General features: G+C 57.1%; 1 protein-coding gene across 1 annotated transcript in view; it reads right to left on the reverse strand.

The window, feature by feature from the left end:
- The window catches only part of KDM4B (lysine (K)-specific demethylase 4B), a 131204-nt gene that overhangs the window by 12717 nt on the left and 101276 nt on the right, over positions 1–17211 (reverse strand). The window contains exons 14-17 of the mRNA XM_006896435.1: positions 15463–15688; positions 5504–5580; positions 5325–5380; positions 4836–4944 (exon numbers count right to left, since the gene is read on the reverse strand). Coding sequence (XP_006896497.1) covers positions 4836–4944; positions 5325–5380; positions 5504–5580; positions 15463–15688 — 468 coding nt within the window. The remainder of the gene's footprint in view (positions 1–4835; positions 4945–5324; positions 5381–5503; positions 5581–15462; positions 15689–17211) is intronic.

The following is a 17211-nucleotide window of genomic DNA, read 5'->3' on the forward strand; positions in this document are numbered from 1 at the left end:
GGGACACCCCCACATCGGACGGAGCACCCCCACAGGACACCCCCACCTCGGACGGAGCGCCCCACGGGACACCACCACCTCGGACAGAGCGCCCCACAGGACACCCCACATCGGACGGAGCACCCCCACGGGACACCCCCACCTCGGACGGAGCACCCCACGGGACACCCCCACCTCGGATGGCGCACCCCACGGGACACCCCGACCTCGGGTGAAGCACCCCATGGGACACCCCCACCTCGGACGGAGCGCTCCCACGGGACACCCCACCTCGGACGGAGCACTCCTGCGGGACACCCCCACCAGAGCCAGTCTCTCACACGCACAGATGGCACCCCACCACCGTCCATCCCTCACTCTGGCTGGAGCAACCCGCAGGACACCCCCACCAGAAACTGCAGTCCACTCCTCACCCCACACAGAACACCCACAGGGCACACCCCTCCACAGTCAAGCCCTCCCTTTGGACGGAGCACCCCCATGGACACTCTCACCGCGGCCCACCCCTCCGCCACCCATGAGCTGCCCCAGACCCAGGAAGTGGGGCCCTGGGCACGCAGTGGTGGACTAGCTCCGCTGAGAGCGGAGAGGTGAGCGTTTCACCCCGACCCGCCTCGCGCGTGACAAGGATGTGACAGTTTGGGGACAGACACAGAGTGTGCAGACAGCACACAGAGTGCAGACTGTAGGGGGGTAATGTGCTCACTGCTGTCAAGGCTGAGCACACGCACAGGTGACCCTTCAGTGGGATCTGCAGGCTGGAAGTCACACAACAGGCGACTGGTCACCTTTCTCCCTCGGGAACTGCTGGTGGATTCGAAGCTCCGGGGGGTTCAAACCTTTGAGTTAGCAGTTCATTCCCTGGGGATGATCCCCCCAGAACTTGAATACAGGGCAGTGCTGTCGTCATGTACCCTTGAACTAGAACCCATAGCCGGACCTCCAGCAGGTTTCCAGAGGCTGGAAGTCACATGAGGAGAGACTGTCCACCCTTTTCCTGCCAAGGAGTTGTTGGATTCAGACCACATACCAGTGCACTGCCAGAGCGATTCAATCTGTGTGCGAAACGGATCGTCCGGGAGGCTGAACCTTTATGAAACTGAGGAGGACTTAAGTGTTTGTTGCAGGTCAACGACCGCAGCCTTCAATACGGATTGCATCTCTACATCCGGACAACAAAGATCATTACCACCAGGCCGACAGGCAGTTATCATGATAGATGGGGAAAGAATTGAGGGTGTTAACGACTTCAGCTTGCTGGGATCCACAATCAACATTCTTGGCAGCAGCAGTCAGCAAATCAAAAGACAAGTTAAATTGGGGAAAATCCGCCGTCAGGGTCCTCTCCAGAGCTAAAGGGCAATGATGGCAGTTTAGGTACGCCTGATCCAGTCTTCTCAAGTGCTTGATCTGTACATGAGAGAGAGCTGCACAATGAACAAAGACAACAGAACTGATGCCTTTGAGCTGTGTTGCTGGAGAAGAGTACTGAACACGGACCGCCAAGAGAACAAACAGGTCTGTCATGGAGAGGGTGAAACCCATTTGCTCCTTGAAGGCAAGGATTTTGAGGCTCCATCTCATATGCGTTGGGCATGTCAACAGGAGGGGCCAGTCCTTGGAAAAGGACGTCATGCTTGGAAGCGTGGAGGGTCAGTGCAGGAGAGGAAGACCCGGATGAGATGGGTTGGCACAGTGACTGTGTAACTGGGGTCAGGTGTGTCTGAGATGGTGAGGCCGGCTGAGGACAGGGGAGGGGTCAGAGCCTGTGTTTGCAGGGTTGCTGCGTCACAGTTCACTTGGTGACACACGACAACAAGAAGTCACCAGAGCTCACATACAGGATGGTGGTGACAGCTGTCTGCCGTCAAGGTGGAAGCACCCCACAGCTGACCCTCCACTGGGTTTTCAGAGGCAGTAAATCACGTGGGTGTTGATTGCCCATCCTTCGCCTGTGGAGCAGCTGGTGGATTTGAACCGCAGGCCTTTGGGATTGCAGTGCTGCTTCTTACCACTAGGCGCCCTGAGCTCCCGATCTGTAGCAGTGAATAAACTTGAAGACAATGGGTTGGGTCCTCAGGACTGGGGAAGGCGCCTTGTTGGCACGCGGCTCCGCACAAGTTGTTAACTGAAAGCTGGGTAGGCCGAACTCACGCCTGAAGGGCCAGGGCGGGAAGTGCTGGGGATGTGCCCCCACTCTGAGATTTTGGCCCATGAGACCCCACAGCCACTTCTCATCACTAGGAGGGCAACTGCTGGTGGCTGGGGCTGCTTTCTGGGGTGATGAGAACATTCCGGAACTAGGGTTAGGGGTGTACAGCGATGAATCTACTAACAGCCACTTGTAGACTTTAAAATGATCAAGAAGGTGACTTCAGGGCACTTTTTATCTCAAAGCCAAAAGGCTCTGTGGAGCACTCGCTTGGAGCAGAGCAGACCCCGCCAGGCCCCGCCCTGCCCAGTGCGCCCTGCCTCCCCCCTGCACCCCCTGCTGGCTGCAGCTGCCGGCCCATCATCCTGAGCATTTAATAAGCGGCCGTTATCGCTCCATAAACCGTGTTCAAAAGGCAGATACGCATCACGGCCAAGGGCGCCGCAGGAGCACAGCACTGGACGCCGATCGAAGGCCGGCGGCTCATTATTAAACTGTCAATAGCTAATTCTCGGCCGCCAGCAGGGACAGCACTGATGGACAACATCAGCTGGGCAGGGCTGGGCAGGCAGCTGAATCCACAGCACCCAGGCTCCCCGTGCTGGCCGGGCCGGGGGCAGGAGGTGGCCGTGTCCCTCACTCCTGTGACAAGAAGTGTCTGAGAATGGGCACAGTGGGGAAGGCAACCCCGCAGAGAATGCAGGAGATGGAGACATCTAGAAGCTTCCACAAAATTCTGAAGGCCCAGGAGAAACCCCACCGGCCCAGGTGAGAGTGACCACCCTGAACTGTCCCTTGTCTCGTCACTGTCGTCCAAGACCTGGCGGCTCCCATTCCAGGTGTCCGAGGCAGGGAGAGTGTGTGTGGGTCCCCCCACAGGGCCTGTCAGGGTCAGTGTCCAGCATGGGGCCAGCCATCACTCACAGCCTCACCCACATAGCCAGGGCCCACAGCAAGTCCCTACACCGTGGACGGGAGGTCTGCACACTGCTGGTCTATGTCTGTCCGTGAGCTCCTGGGCCCTCATGGTCACTCATACTGGGTCCTTCTGTCTTGGGCCTCACAGGCCACGCTGAGCTGACCTCCACGGCCTTGGCCTTCAGGGCACCTACAAGGCTGGAGTATGTGATGTCTGCGGAGAGCGTGGTCCAGAACAACGTAGGTCCACGGCCTGCTGGCTTTGACCACTGTCACCACACAGCACCTTTGTGATCCCCACAGGCCTGGACACAAGGCTGCAGCAGGACCACCCAGGATGGGACAGCCTCTCCACCTGTCTCCTCCAGGCTCGCGGGCCAGCAGCACACTTTAGCCACCCCCTCCAGCCCTGTCATTCTTCCAGAAGCTTCCAGCAATCTCCTGCCAGCTGCCACCATTCCATCAGTGGCCAACCTGGTTCAGGCTGACCAGCACTGAGGTCTGAGCCACCAGGATGCCGAGTGGATCACCGGACACACACTCCCAAGCACTGGGCCCCGAGCCTCGGAGAGCTAGCGTTCCGGGCAGGCAGGAGTTAAGTGCCCACCTCTCTGTGCGGCTCCATTAGGCAGCACAAGCAGGCCTCATGTAAAAAGGATTTTAATTCATCATTACAAGCGCCACTAACGAAGAGGCAGCGTGCAGATGTCAGACAATCTGTAAGGTGTGTTGGGGGGGACGGGGCACCCTGTCTCTCCACCTGAATAATGACTCTCTCACTACCTGCAGGACTCACCTGCAGGCTTGGCCACCGGGCTTTCCCTGCCTACCTGGCCCAGTACTGATGGCCCTTCACCCATGGGCCCTGGGCGCAGACCTTGGCCCCAGCCTCAGGCCTGTGTGCACCCCCAGCTAGAGGCCTTGGTGCTCTGCTGTGAGCACAGCTCCTTCCCCACTGTGCCTTGCCCCCAGGCCTCTTAGCTCCAGGAGAGGTGACATGGCTGGAGGATAAGGACATGGCTCATGATGTCCCCAAGACGGCTCCTGGCACTCACGCAGGGTCCCACCCCACGGGCCCCAGGCTCCTCCTCTCCCCAGCCCTGTCCTCCTGTCCCACCTGCAAGCACACACCTCGGCCAGGAGGTGCCAGAGGTCCCAAGGGGAACCAGGTCCTCTGAATGCTAGCACCTGCCAGTAAAGCCAGCTAGTCCCAGGGTCCCGGAGGCACAGGGCCCTTCCAACACAATGTCACCAGGGCAGGTGGCCAGAGCCCTGACAAAGAGGTCATAGGACAGATGGTGACAACTGGTAGGAGGGACGCAGGGACCACGGCCACCTCATTGCACAGGCGGGGAGACTGAGGCTGCAGGACCGAGTAAAGGCACAGTCCACGACATGAGGGCGTCCACACAGCCACAGTGACCGTGCACCACGCTGCACTGCTGACTGGGACAGAGGGGACAGAGCCGGGAGCGTGCCCACTACCTCTCATACAAAGGGGGCCTGGGGCCTCTCTGCCACAAAGCATGGACAACTCTGGAGGGGGTCACTGGCGGGGCCTGCTTTCCACGACCACCCTCACACCTCCTCGCTGTGTACACAATAAACACTCAGCCTGCCTGCTTCCTCGCCCCACCGCTCAGATCACGCAGAGGCCCCCACGGGGGCAGCCCCCACGGGAGCAGGACCCCGGGCCCGTCACGGACCCTCCGGAAGGCTGCAGAACGAGAGCCTGGGGGCCGATCGCCGGAGCCACGCGACTCACCAGCTTCCACCGCTGCTCGGGGATGCCGCTGATGTCCACCGGGTGGCGCTCCATCACGTTCAGGAAGTGGACCTCGGGGACGGCGATGGCGCAGATCACATGGATCCACCTGCGGGACCAGGTGCGGGGGAGTAACTGGAGGTGCGGCCCCTCCTCCTGACACGCGAGGGGCCTGCCAGCACCCCGCAAAGCAGGGGGCCAGGCCAGCTGCAGGGTGGGATTGAGGGCGGGGCACGTGCAAAGTCTGGGGGTGCGCTACCCGCCTCCCCCACGCTGCCATCATTGGATTAACCAGCAAGTCTGTGCTTAGGGGGTCTGTCCTCAGCCCAGATGGTCCCCAGCCACCTCCCGTACACTGGACAGCTGCCCTGCAAGGACAACTGACCAGCCCTGTGGCACTGTGCCTGTCCCTCGCCACCACCCAGGAGCAGGGAGCTCAGAGCTAGGGCCCCAGGAAGAGCAGGGCCTTGGGAGGTTCTGACAGCCCACCTCCTGTCCGTGGTCATCTGCAGCGCTCCGCCCCGGAGGTTGCACAGACAGCACTCCTGTAGGACCAGACGGGGGCACGGTGAGGGAGGCAGGACCCTGCTCTTGCTGTCCCGCCTGCCCACCCCACAGACTCCCGGCCCCCACGGCTGGGGCTCCGCTCCCCGCACGGCCCGGCTTACCGCAGTCCAGGCGTGGGCCGTGCACCGGGAACACGTCCAGCCCTCGCTGACCAGCTCAGGACGGATGCCGTAACAACCTGAAAGATGGGGCGCTGAGAAGCTGCACGGCACACACTCCCTTGGGGCGCCGGGGGGAGGACCCGCTGAGGCAGGGGCAGCATGTGGAAGATGTGGGGGGCCCTGCCAGACGGATCTGCCGACCTCCACAGCATCTCAATGCGCAGGGAGGAGGCTCGCCCTTCAGCTGAGCCAGAAGGACCATGTGCCGGACACTCAGCTCTGAGCTAAGGAAGACCCGGGCCAGGCTCCGAGGGAGGTGGGGACAGGGTGCTGACCCTGGGTCCACGCTGGAGTCCAGACCTCATCACCCTGGGGTCGGAGAGCCAGGCCTTGCCCAGGTCGTACTCCATGAGCACAGGCTGGAGCGTGCGGCTGAGACGGCTGATGTTAAGCAGGTCCACCACGGTTCTTGGGGACATGGTCTACACTACCACATGCCCTGTGTCCAAGGAACCTCCCTGGGGCAGGGCCTGCTCCACACCATGTGGACATCCTGCACCTTGCTGCCTCCCAGTGCCACCTCTGAACCACTGCCGTCAGCTCCGCGTCTTCAGACATAAGCCCTCTCATCTATGGCCCTGGCACTGCCTGCTGTCACAGGCCCACCAACCAGCAGCCTACCCTTTGCTCTCTGACCTGCCAGTTGTGGAGCCATGAGCCCCAATGCCCATGTAAGACAGGAGATGCCCCCCCCAATCAGATGCCTCGCCCTTGGATTTGGGACACGCCAGCTTCCACACTGAATGAGCAACGTTCTTGAAGTAAAACTATCTCTGCCCCTCTATAGATACATACACGTGAACCCCGTGTGTGTGTGTGTGTGTTTTGCTCGTTGTCACGTACAGTCAAGTTGGAACCAACTCCTCTCCTCCCGCCCTAGACCTTCTCAGAGGCTAGAAACCACACAGGAGGACACCGCTCATATTTCTCCAGCAGAGTAGATTCGAACCGCCTGCCTTTGGGTTGGCAGTGCAACTCCTTACCACCAAGCATTAGGTGGAGGACAGCTAACGGAAAGGTCTGAAGTTCAAACCTAGGGCAGGGAATAACAAGAGCTGATGCCCCTCCTCCTGTGGAGACCTGCAGGCTTGGAAACCCGACGGCAGGTCCCGTGTGAGGCCGATGTGGTGGGGGGCTGGCTGGGGGACGTGTCTGTGACAGCCATGCACCAGGTGCTGCCCACCTGGAGCTTTTCTGTGGCTCTGTCAGCAGAAGGAAAGGAAAGCGGGTAGGTTGGTCCTGCTTTTAGCAAACAATGGTGAGAGAGATGAGTGCATCCCAGTCACAGCCCAGCATTGGACACAGTTCCCTGGCAGGGCCGACAGTGACAGACACCAAGGCCACAGTCTCACTCGAGAGGGGCCTTGAGTGCTGGCGAACATGAACGCCAGGCCCCAAGCAGGAAGCAGCAGCACTGACTGAGACTCAACACGTGGGTACACAGGCAGACGCCAGGCACTTGGAGACACTGAAGCCCTAAACTCCACTGAGTCACCTCTGCCAGGAAACCAGCCCTGTGACTCCAGCTCTGCCGCCAAGTCACCCTCCCCAGGAAGCCACTGTCCCCTGCCCTCCCCCCCCCGCCGGAAGCCTGCGTGGAGCAGTCATTGGTCCCGGGGTGCCCCTGCTGGATGTTTCAGGAACGGCCCCCACCACTCTCGTCTGATTGAAGTTCCAGCGAGCCCCAAGAGTTGATCCATGAGAAGGTATGCCGCCCTCCAAAAGAAGCGCTCGACTTTTCTAACGTGCGCAAACAGAACGCTGGAGCGTGTGTGGGGACCGGGTCTGGGAGGTTGGTAAGAGGAACAGCGCTGGAGCAGTCCTGGCTGAAACGGATCGACTGCCAACATGACCCACTCAGCAGATGCTTCCCTCACTGTCTCGGCTGGAGAGGGCAGGAGAGGACGGAGGGTCTGCAGAGTGTTCACTGAGGTGTGGGCTAACTGGTGTCCCCCGCTATGCCAGCCTCCCTCGGCAAACTGTAGGGGGAGGAGCCCAAAGGCTTCGGGACACAGGCAGGGTGTCCGAGAGGAGGACCGTGGGACCTACATGTGGAGCACTGAGCACAGAGCAGGGAGGGCAGCACCGCCAAGGAAGCCCCCGGATGTCTGGAGACGGCTGTGAACCCCATGTCCACATGGGCCCCATCTGACAGTGGGAACTGCCCTAATTGAATGAAGACACTTTAATACAACAGGGCTGGCTGGCCGGGGAAATGGGGGACACAGCAGCCGTCCTTAATCAGAGTGACGAGGTGGACATGGCATGTGGGGAGGGCCCCATGGTAGCCGACCTTAATCAGAGTGACGGGGTGGACATGCCTGCCGTGAAGGTTCTAGACACACGGTGCTGGCTCCTCTGTCAGTGTCTCCAGGAGGGAAACATAAGGGAATCGTCTAAATATTTACTTGATCTGCACAAGCAGAATAGTTTGAGGTGAACAGCGGGGTGAACAGGGAACACCGGGGTGCAGAGCACAGCCCTTCAATCATTTCTGACTCAAGCTGGTTTGCAGCCCCACAGCCCCTTGAAGGAAAGGAGGCTGGGACCCCTTACAGGAGGACCCCACTCCACTGCCAACAATTTATTATCTTTTTGCCCAGCCTTCCTGAAAGGGATTTGCGGCCTATTAAGAAAGTGACTGTTCACTGGGGGAAAGGAAAGAATTAGAATTGCCAAGGATTATTGGGCACTGGCTCTGAACTGACTTTAACTCCAGGGGACCCAAAACAGTCAGAATGGGAGCATATGGAGGGCACACAGCAGGCCCAGGGGCACCCCCATGCCATCCTGTCATGATTTCCCCAGTTACAGAATGCGTAAATGGAACAGACACACTCAGCACCCGGCTGAACCCCACGGGCCCCTGGGGTGTGGATTACGGCTGTGGTGGCAGGACAACTCTGTTACAACCGCCACTGCCTAGGAGCAAAAAGAACCAAGTTCAAGACCACACTCTGGAGGAAACACCAAAACTGTGCCACCATCAAACCAAAGAATGCAGGGCGGTCATCCCAACAGAGGCCATCTGACCTGCCTAGTCGGTAGGGAGAGGCTGGGCCTCTCGGGTGACACAGTTCCACCAGCAACTCCCTGGGCACAGATGGAAACATCCTCCCATCTGGCTACAGTCCTGAAGGCATGACGGAGGATCGGCTGTGACTTGGTACTAACGTGACAGCGAGTCAGTGGGTTAACTGGATCCATGCCCAACGTGGACGGGTCATGACGAATGACAGCTGCTGTGTACCATCAAGTCAGAACTGACCCACAGCTGACCCTCCAGCGGGTTTTCAGACGCAGGTAACTGCATGAGAGGAACTGCCCATCCTTCTCCTGTGGAGTGGCGGGTGGATTCGAGCTGCATGCCTTTGTGACTGCAGCGCAGCTTCTCACCACTAGGCCACCAGAGCTCCCTGAAGAATGACAGTGGATTATCCTAAATGTTTCCAGGTGAGAACTTAAATTGCAGCCAGTGTTCCAGCTATGATTTCACTTGAGCAAACTGATACATCTTCTACTTGGTATGCAGCTATTGGCCGATGCCTTTTCTCCATGCTGGTCTTGAAAGATCATCAAAAGCAGTTTGCCTTCAGCTGACGAGGTCAGCAATCCTACACTGCTCTGCCCGCGGCACAGACACTCCGCAGCCTGGTGCCGGGAGCCTGACCACCTTTCCCATCCACGAGATGTTCTAGTGGTCAGACTATGAGGACATTATGCTCCCCAGTGAGGGAGAGCCATCAAGGACTCTAGACTTGGTGGTAAGGTATTTATTTGCATGCGAGAGGGTGGAAAATTTCCAAGGGCCCCAAGGCATAGGGTAGGGTGAGACATCCCATCCCGTAAGTGAAGGATATTATACTGTCTCTGGTCCTGCAGACAACGGAAAAGGCAGTACAACACCTAGTGGACCTCTCCGAACTTCAGAGGTAACTCACCCCTCCTTTAAATGTGCTTCTCCAGGCTTGCCTGAAAAGGCAGAGGGTGGAGGAGAGGAAGAGCCTCAAGGGGCTGAGCCGGCACAATGCCAATGGGCGCAGGCGCACAGAGACTGTGGGGACGGTGCAGGACTGGATGCGGACCTGCTGGACAGCGGGTCACCGTGAGTCAAAGTCAACTCAACAGCGTCTAACAACTACACCCTTAGCTGACTAGACAGGCTGCCAGTGGAGCCCGGACAGAGAGGGTCCCGCGACAGGACCCACCTGCTGGGCAAACAGCTCTTCCACTGGCATCATGGGATGCAGCTGGTCCAGGGGTGCCTGAAGCAGCACTGGAGGACAGAGACGCCGCGTGGGGTCTTCAGCAGGTCATAGCACAAGTCTTGGGATTTTGCAAGCCAAGGCCTGCATCCTCTGCAGAGAGCCACTCTGTTCTTTTAAGCAGCAAGCTGGTTCTAGCCTGCTACCAGGCCTTAGTAGAGACACACTGCCTAAGCACGAGCTACCAGGTCACCAAGAGGCCTGGGCTGCCCGTCATGAACTGGACCCTCTCTCATTAATGGAAGGGGTGTATAGGGCATGGGGATTGAGCAAGACCTGAAGGTACAAGCAAGTTCTGGGATGAAGGGGCTAAAATGCCCCAGGTGACCACGCCTATCACAATTCCATCCCTCCTGCAGCTGCCAATTATGGTGTCGCTGACGGGTGGTCCTTATGGTCAGGGACTGAGGAAGGACAAACTTTGGTTTACGGATGGTTCTGCACGATATGCAGGCTCCCACCCGGAAGGACATGGTCCTTGCACGGTGGGACCACACTAAAGGAGAGTGGGGGCGAGGAGGCCTCCCAGAAGGCACAACCTGAAGCAGAGCATCTGGTTTTTACTTGGCCTGGAAGGAGAACTGGGCAGATATGTGAGTGCATACAGAACACGGGCTATGGTCGGTCCAAGGCTTGGAAAGAACATGACTGGAAAACTAGAGATAAGGAGGCTATGTGGAGAGACATCCTGAATGGGCCAAACAAGTGTCTCATGTGGATGCTCAAGGCTGACTTTGGCAGAGGAGAGCTTCAAATGTCAAGGGCACGGTATATACATCCTGTGGCGAACAACCACGCTCCCTGCCCAGCCATTCCTGTCACTGGCTCATGAACAAACATGGTTTGTGGCCATGGAGCTAGGGCTGGAAGCTCAATAATGTGGACTTCTGCTCACTAAGGCTGACCTGGCCACTGCTAAGTATTCAGTTCTCCAGCAACAGAGACCAAAATGGAGCCTTCCATATAGCACCACGCCTCGGGGAGACCAGCCTTGGAACTCCTTGGCAGGTTGATTACACTGGACCACTTTCATCCAGGAGAGAGTAGCATGGTGATATCACTGCACAGACACTTGTTCTGCCTTCCCTGCCATGACTGCTGGTCCGTGGCCCCAGAGAATGCCTTATCCATCATCTCGGTGACCCACGCCTCAGATTAAAGAAGTCAGAGTCACTGCACAGGAAATTAAGCGCTGCCATGAGCCCGCGTTCCTGGAATTCACTGGCATCACCGTTTCCCATGGTCCTGACGAAGCTCCTTTGATAGAATGATAAGACGGCCTTCCAAAGACCGCTGAGTGGCAACACGTGGCAGGGTTTGGGCAATGTGCTCCAGGAAGCTATATACGCTCCAAACTACCCTCCAGTACATGGAGCTGTTTCTTCCATAGCCAAGGATCACAGGCCCGGGAACCAAGGAGTGGAAACGGACGTGGCATCAGTTGCCTCTTGTGACCACTCGTGAAACTTCTACTTCCTGTTCCTGAAACTCCATGCTCTGAAGGTCTAGAGGTCTTCATTCTAAAAGGAGGGATGCTCTCGCCGGGAGACGCGACGAGCCCAGTGAACTGTTGTTGTGAGGTGTCACCAACCTGTGACTCACAGTGATCCCGCGAACAACAGATCTGAACCTCACCTTACCCTGTGCCACCCTCACCACCTCTGCCATCCTCAGACCCACCAGTGAAGTCACTGCGTCGATGCACAGATTTGGTCTTCCTCTTAGTCACTGACCCTCTCTTGCTGTCTTCTTCCAAGGACTGATACCTCCTGACCACATGTCAGGAATCAAAGCATCTAGACAGTTTCACCACCTTGTCTCTAAGGAGTTGTTGTTAGGTGCTGGTGGGTTTAGGAAGCCTCATAACAGGCCTATGAACAACAGATCTGAACCCTGTCCTACCCTATGCCAACCCCACAATCTGACACAGTGGTTGCTGCAGCCAGTCACTGTGCCAGTTCACCTGGCTGAGTGTCTTCCTCTCGTTTGCCATCTCTCTGCTTTTCCAAGCATCATGTCTTTCTCCAAGGAATAGCCTTTCGTAGCAACATGCCCAAAGTATGAGAGGCAAAGCTTCGCCATCCTTGGCCCCACGGAGAACTCTGGATGCACCTTCTCCAAGACACACACATATTTGTTCTTCAGGCAGTTCATGGGATACTCAGGACTCCTCTCCAACACCACCATTCAAAAGCATCGGTTCTTTCTCATCCTTATTCATGTCCAGCTCTCAGCAGCACAGCAAGTGACTGAGGAGACCATGGCCCGAATCAAGTCCATCTTAGTCCTCAAACTAACATCATTACACCTCAATCATCTGGAGCAGTCACTGACTGCAGGCTTTCCCAGGGCATTAAGTCTCCTGATCTCCTGACTGTTGGTACCAAGTGCACTGTGGATCCAAGTAAGATGAAGTCATTGACAGTTTCAATCTTTTCTCCAACTATCATGACGTTGCCCAGTGGTGAGAATTTTTATTTTCTTGACAGATGAAATCAATTTTGAAGGCTGCAGTGCCTGATCTTCTGCAGCAAGTGTTTCTCAAGTCCTCCTCCGCTTTAGCAAGCAAAGTTGTGTCATCTGTATAATGCAGGTTATTGATGAATCTTCCTCCAATCTTGAGGCCACATTCTTCTTCACAGAGTCCAGCTTCTTGAATTTTGCTCAGCATACAGGATTGAATAGGAATAGAGAAAGGATACAACCTTGACGCACACCTTTCCTAGTTTTAACCTCGCAGTGTTCCCTTGCTCTGTACACAAACAGCTTTTTAGTCTAGGTGTAAGTTTTGCATGAACACAATTAAGCGCTCTGGGATTCCCATTCTTCTCAATGTTAGCCATAACTTGTTATGACACACGCAGACAAACGCCTTTACATAGTCAGTAAAGCACAAATATACATTCTTCTGGAATTCTTTGCTTTCAGTCAAGATCCATCTAAATTGGCACTGATATCCCTGGTGCCCTGGGCTCTTTTAAATCCTGCTTGAACTTCGTAAAGTTCCTTATCTATGTACCATCCCAGCAGTTTTTTTAAAACGATCTTCAGCAATATTTTGCTTGCACGTGAAGTTAATGTTATTGTTCAATAATTTTCACATTCTGTTGGGTCACCCTACTTGGGAATGGGGACAAATATAGATCCCTCCCAGTTGGTCAGCCAGGCAGCTGTCCTCCAAATATCCTGGCATGGTCTGGTGAGCACATACAGGGCGGCCGCTGTCCTGTGAAGGATGTCAATCAGTATCCCATCCATTTCTGGGGCCATACTTTTTACCAACATCTTCACTGTCACTTTACCATCTTCCTTCATAACCACTGGCTCTTGTTCATATGGTATTTCCTGAAATAGCTCAATGTTGGCCAACTCTTCGTGGAACAGTGACTCTATGTATTCTCTCCATCTTCTTTTGACACTTCCTGGACCATTCAAGACTTTTACTCGCAGCATCTCTCAGTATTAAAACTCAAGGCTTGACTTTCTTTTTAGTCCTTACAACTGTACTTTCAATTCTACATCCTCCAAAACAGATCTGCTGCTTCTCTGGCAGCCCATGAGATACCCAATACTCTTAGCGTATATCACAATTCAAAGGCATCAGTATTTCTTCATTCTTCTTTATTCATTGCCCAACTTCCAGATGAACATAAAGCAGTGGAAAATACCATCACTTGGATCAGGTGCACCTTAGTCTTTAAATTGATATCACTGCTCTTTAGCACCTAAGAGAGGTCCTTAACAGAAGAGTTCCCAATATTCTCATCATCTCCCACTCTGTGATCTGATGTTGAGGGTGTGCTCTGCACATATGTACTTTGTGGCAAAGCCCCTTTTCTCTAAATCCTGCATCCAGCTCCTCATTCTCTGGCCTTTAGGTCTTGAGACGTGAGCCAGCAGTCTGCTATCTGATCTGCTGGTTTTGGGTTTCTCATCCCCTGTATGTGTGACTCAGGAGAAGGGTGGGACCTGCCAGCCTCTATACTGTGTGAGCCATTTCCTTGAGTTGAATCTCTCTCTGTCCTCTGGAGAACCCAGCCCAAGACAAGGTGCGAGAGTAGCAGAGGGTGGAAGGAATCTCTGCCCCACCAGACCAGGCTCTGAGAGTAGTAGGAGCACCTGCTGGCAAGGGCTGGTCACAGGTGGGTTTTAACAAGTCCTGCAATGGAGGCCAGTCCCACTCAAGGAAGCATAATTACATCCTCAGTACCTGGAGGCTCCTCTGAGCAACATGAAGAGGGGAGGTGTGCTGGCCAAGGCTCCCTGCTGTCTTCTGGGTGCCCCAGGGAGACATGTATATTGACCCAAGTGGCTAAAACCAAAGTGATCTTCAGCCTCCCAAGTTCAGTCAGAGAGCTCTTGGTGCTCACCTGGTCTCTCCCGCCTCCACTGACCGCTCCTGCCACCTGTTCTTTTCCCTCCCCCGCAGCGTCTCTCTGCTGCCATGGTCTCTCCCATCTCCACTGGCCTTTCCCCACTTACCTGGCCTCTCCCCTGTCACCTGTCCTCGCCTTTCTCACCTGGTCTCTTTCCTGCCCCTTCAGCCTCTTTCTGCTCCCATGGTCTCTCCCATCTCTTCTGTTCTCTTCCCTCTTCCCTGATCTCTCCTTGCCCCCTGGCCTCTCTCATCTCCTCTGACCTCTCCCCATTCACTTGGGCTCTCCTCACCTCCTCTGACCTTTCCCCTCTCCCCTGGGCTCTCCCCTCCCCTCTGGCCATGCCAGCCTTCTCCTGAAAGCAAGCCTCATCCCCAGGCCTTGTAAAACAAAGCAAAGACTCCCAGACAGGAGGCACAATCAGCCCATAGGCCGCCAGAGAGCGGAGGACAACAGAAAAAGATGGATGACCACCTGTCTTGGCCAGGAACACGCAAAATTAAATGTCTCCAAGTGCCCTCCGTGCTGGAGGATACGATCTCGCAGGCTGCCTGCACCCCCGCACCAGCTCCGGGAAGGAGGCAGACTTCCGTTTCTGCGGCTGCAGGGCTTGGGGGAGGGTGGCCGCCAGCAGAGATGAAGCACGCCCGCTAACTAGTCTCCATCTCCTCTCGGCCCAGTTTCGCACTCCAGCCCAGATGGACCACAGAGGCTGCAAGTGTCAGGGCCCCTGGCAGGCAGTTAACCTCCTCCTGCCACCGCCTGAGCTCACGGAACATTCCAGAAGGTCCAGCAGCCATCAAGCAGCCACCCACTTTGCTCAAGGATCTCTGCTCTGAGAAGGCTGCTTCATTTGCCACTGGGCAGAAAAAGACAGCAGAGAGCAGAGTTTCAGAAGCCTCGGGAGGCCAGTCCTTCTGGGCGCTCCTGGTCCATTTCTCACTGTGGTCAGCCAGGCAAGGCTTGAGCCAAAGGGACGGGGGACAATGACAGCCCCCACCAAGACTCACATTCCCCAGACACCCTGTGTGCTGTCCCTACTCCAGCCCTGCCTGGCTGCCCTGGCCTTAAGTGGCCTAGAACATTGGGCAGTGTCCGTCTAGGACAGAATCGATCAGAAGAGCCCCAGCCTGACTGTGGGAAGGGTGGAGGAAGTTATAGCTGGGAGGACACCCAGTGGCCTGCCCACGCCTGGCACTGTCCTGGTGACGCTGAGTCCATGCCCCACGCCCCGCCCGTCACCCGGGGCGGCACTCACTGGCATGGACCTGCAGGCAGCACTTGGCACAGGCGACGAGCAGGCTGGTCCCATCGTCGCCGATGTACGAGCTGGCGGGCAGTGGCTCCGTGTTCTCGCCACTGGCTGTGAAGCACATCTCAGGGACCAGTGGCCGCGTCTTCTGGCCACTTTTGGAAAGCGGGGCGGCAGCCGTGGGGCCTTCCCCAACAGTGGCCTGGGCTGCCTCCTTCTCGGGCTGCAGGGACTGTGAGAGCAGCAGGCCATCAGGGGCCACCAAACCCAGAGTGCTCGCTGCTCCCCAACTCCAAGGTCAGCCCTGGGCAAGGGGGAGGGCCCTGCGCTGCTGACCAAAGCAGCTTCCCCTCCATGCTGGGGCCCCCACCTCCCCGTCTCCCCGCAAGCCCACCCTGGCTGCTATCTGCTCAGCGCACTCCGGCAGCCAGCAGCGGCTCCTACACACTGGCAGGTCCAGGATGAGCCCCAATACCCTCTGGCCCTGCTGCCCCCTTCCCTCCTGCTCTCTCTCCATTAGCTCTAACCTCCCCCCCCCCAGAGTGAGTTCTGACTCTGACTCAAATCGGTGTCTCCTCCTTGCCACCATACCCTGTCCCTCCCAGGTCATCTGGTCCATGTGTGAATGGTCTCTGGGGCAGCTTTGGCTACTTATCCCCTCAACTGGTGCCCATGACCGCTAACGCCGCACCTCAGGACACCTCCCGGAGCCGCCCCCCACCAGATGAGGCTGAATGAGTGAGCCACACCCAGCCTCTTCTGGAGACACACCTGCATGTCAGAGAGTGGACCCTAGTGGACTGCTGCCCTACACGACAGCACACACACCTGAGACCCTGCTTGCCGGCCTCACAGGCACACCTGCGACTCTGCTCACCTGGCCCTGCATACCCACAGCCTCTGTACGCACACATGGGGTCTGCTCATCCAGCCCCATACACACACCTGCGACCCTGCTCACCTGGCCCTGCACGCACACCTGAGGTCACCCAGCCCCATACACACACCTGGGACCCTGCTCCACCGGTCCTGTACGCACACCCGGGGCCTTGCTCACTGGCCCCGCATGCCTATGGCCCCCGTATGCATACTTGGGGGCCCTGTTTACCCAGCTCCACATGCCCATGGCCCCAGCACCAACACCTGGGGCCCTGCTCACCTGGCCCTGCATACCCACAGCCTCTGTACGCACACATGGGGCCTGCTCACCCAGCCCCATACACACACCTGGGACTCTGCTCACCCGGTCCTATATGCACACCTGGGGCCCTGCTCCCTGCTCACTGGCCCCGCATGCCCATGGCCCCAGCACAAACATCTGGGGCCCTGCTCACCTGGCTCTGCATGCCCACAGCCCCTGCACGCACACCTGAGGTCCTGCTCACCTGGCTCTGCATGCCCACAGCCCCTGTATGCACACCTGGGGCCCTGCTCGTCCAGCCCCACACCCCCATGTTCCCCGTACGCACCCCTGGAGCCCTGCACGTCCCACTGTGACTCTTGCCCATCACTAGCCCTCCCCCAGTCTCCGTTATCCCCCACTTTTCTTCCCTGTCAGACAAGAGTCACCACGGCTCACAGGGACACTGTGGACGGCAGCGCTGCCCTGGGGCCTTTTGAAGCCGCCATCTCTACAGAAGTAGCTCACCAGCTCTCACAAACCACCGGCCTTTCGGTCAGCCCCTAAGCGCTTAGCAGCTGTGTGGCAGGGCCTGCCTTTCTTTGTGTATCTTTAAGATACAAGAACAGTCAGCC

The sequence above is a fragment of the Elephantulus edwardii genome, unplaced genomic scaffold, assembly GCF_000299155.1.
Source record: "Elephantulus edwardii isolate Elephantulus edwardi_28Jun2011 unplaced genomic scaffold, EleEdw1.0 scaffold00185, whole genome shotgun sequence".
NCBI classification, from domain to species: Eukaryota; Metazoa; Chordata; class Mammalia; order Macroscelidea; family Macroscelididae; genus Elephantulus; species Elephantulus edwardii.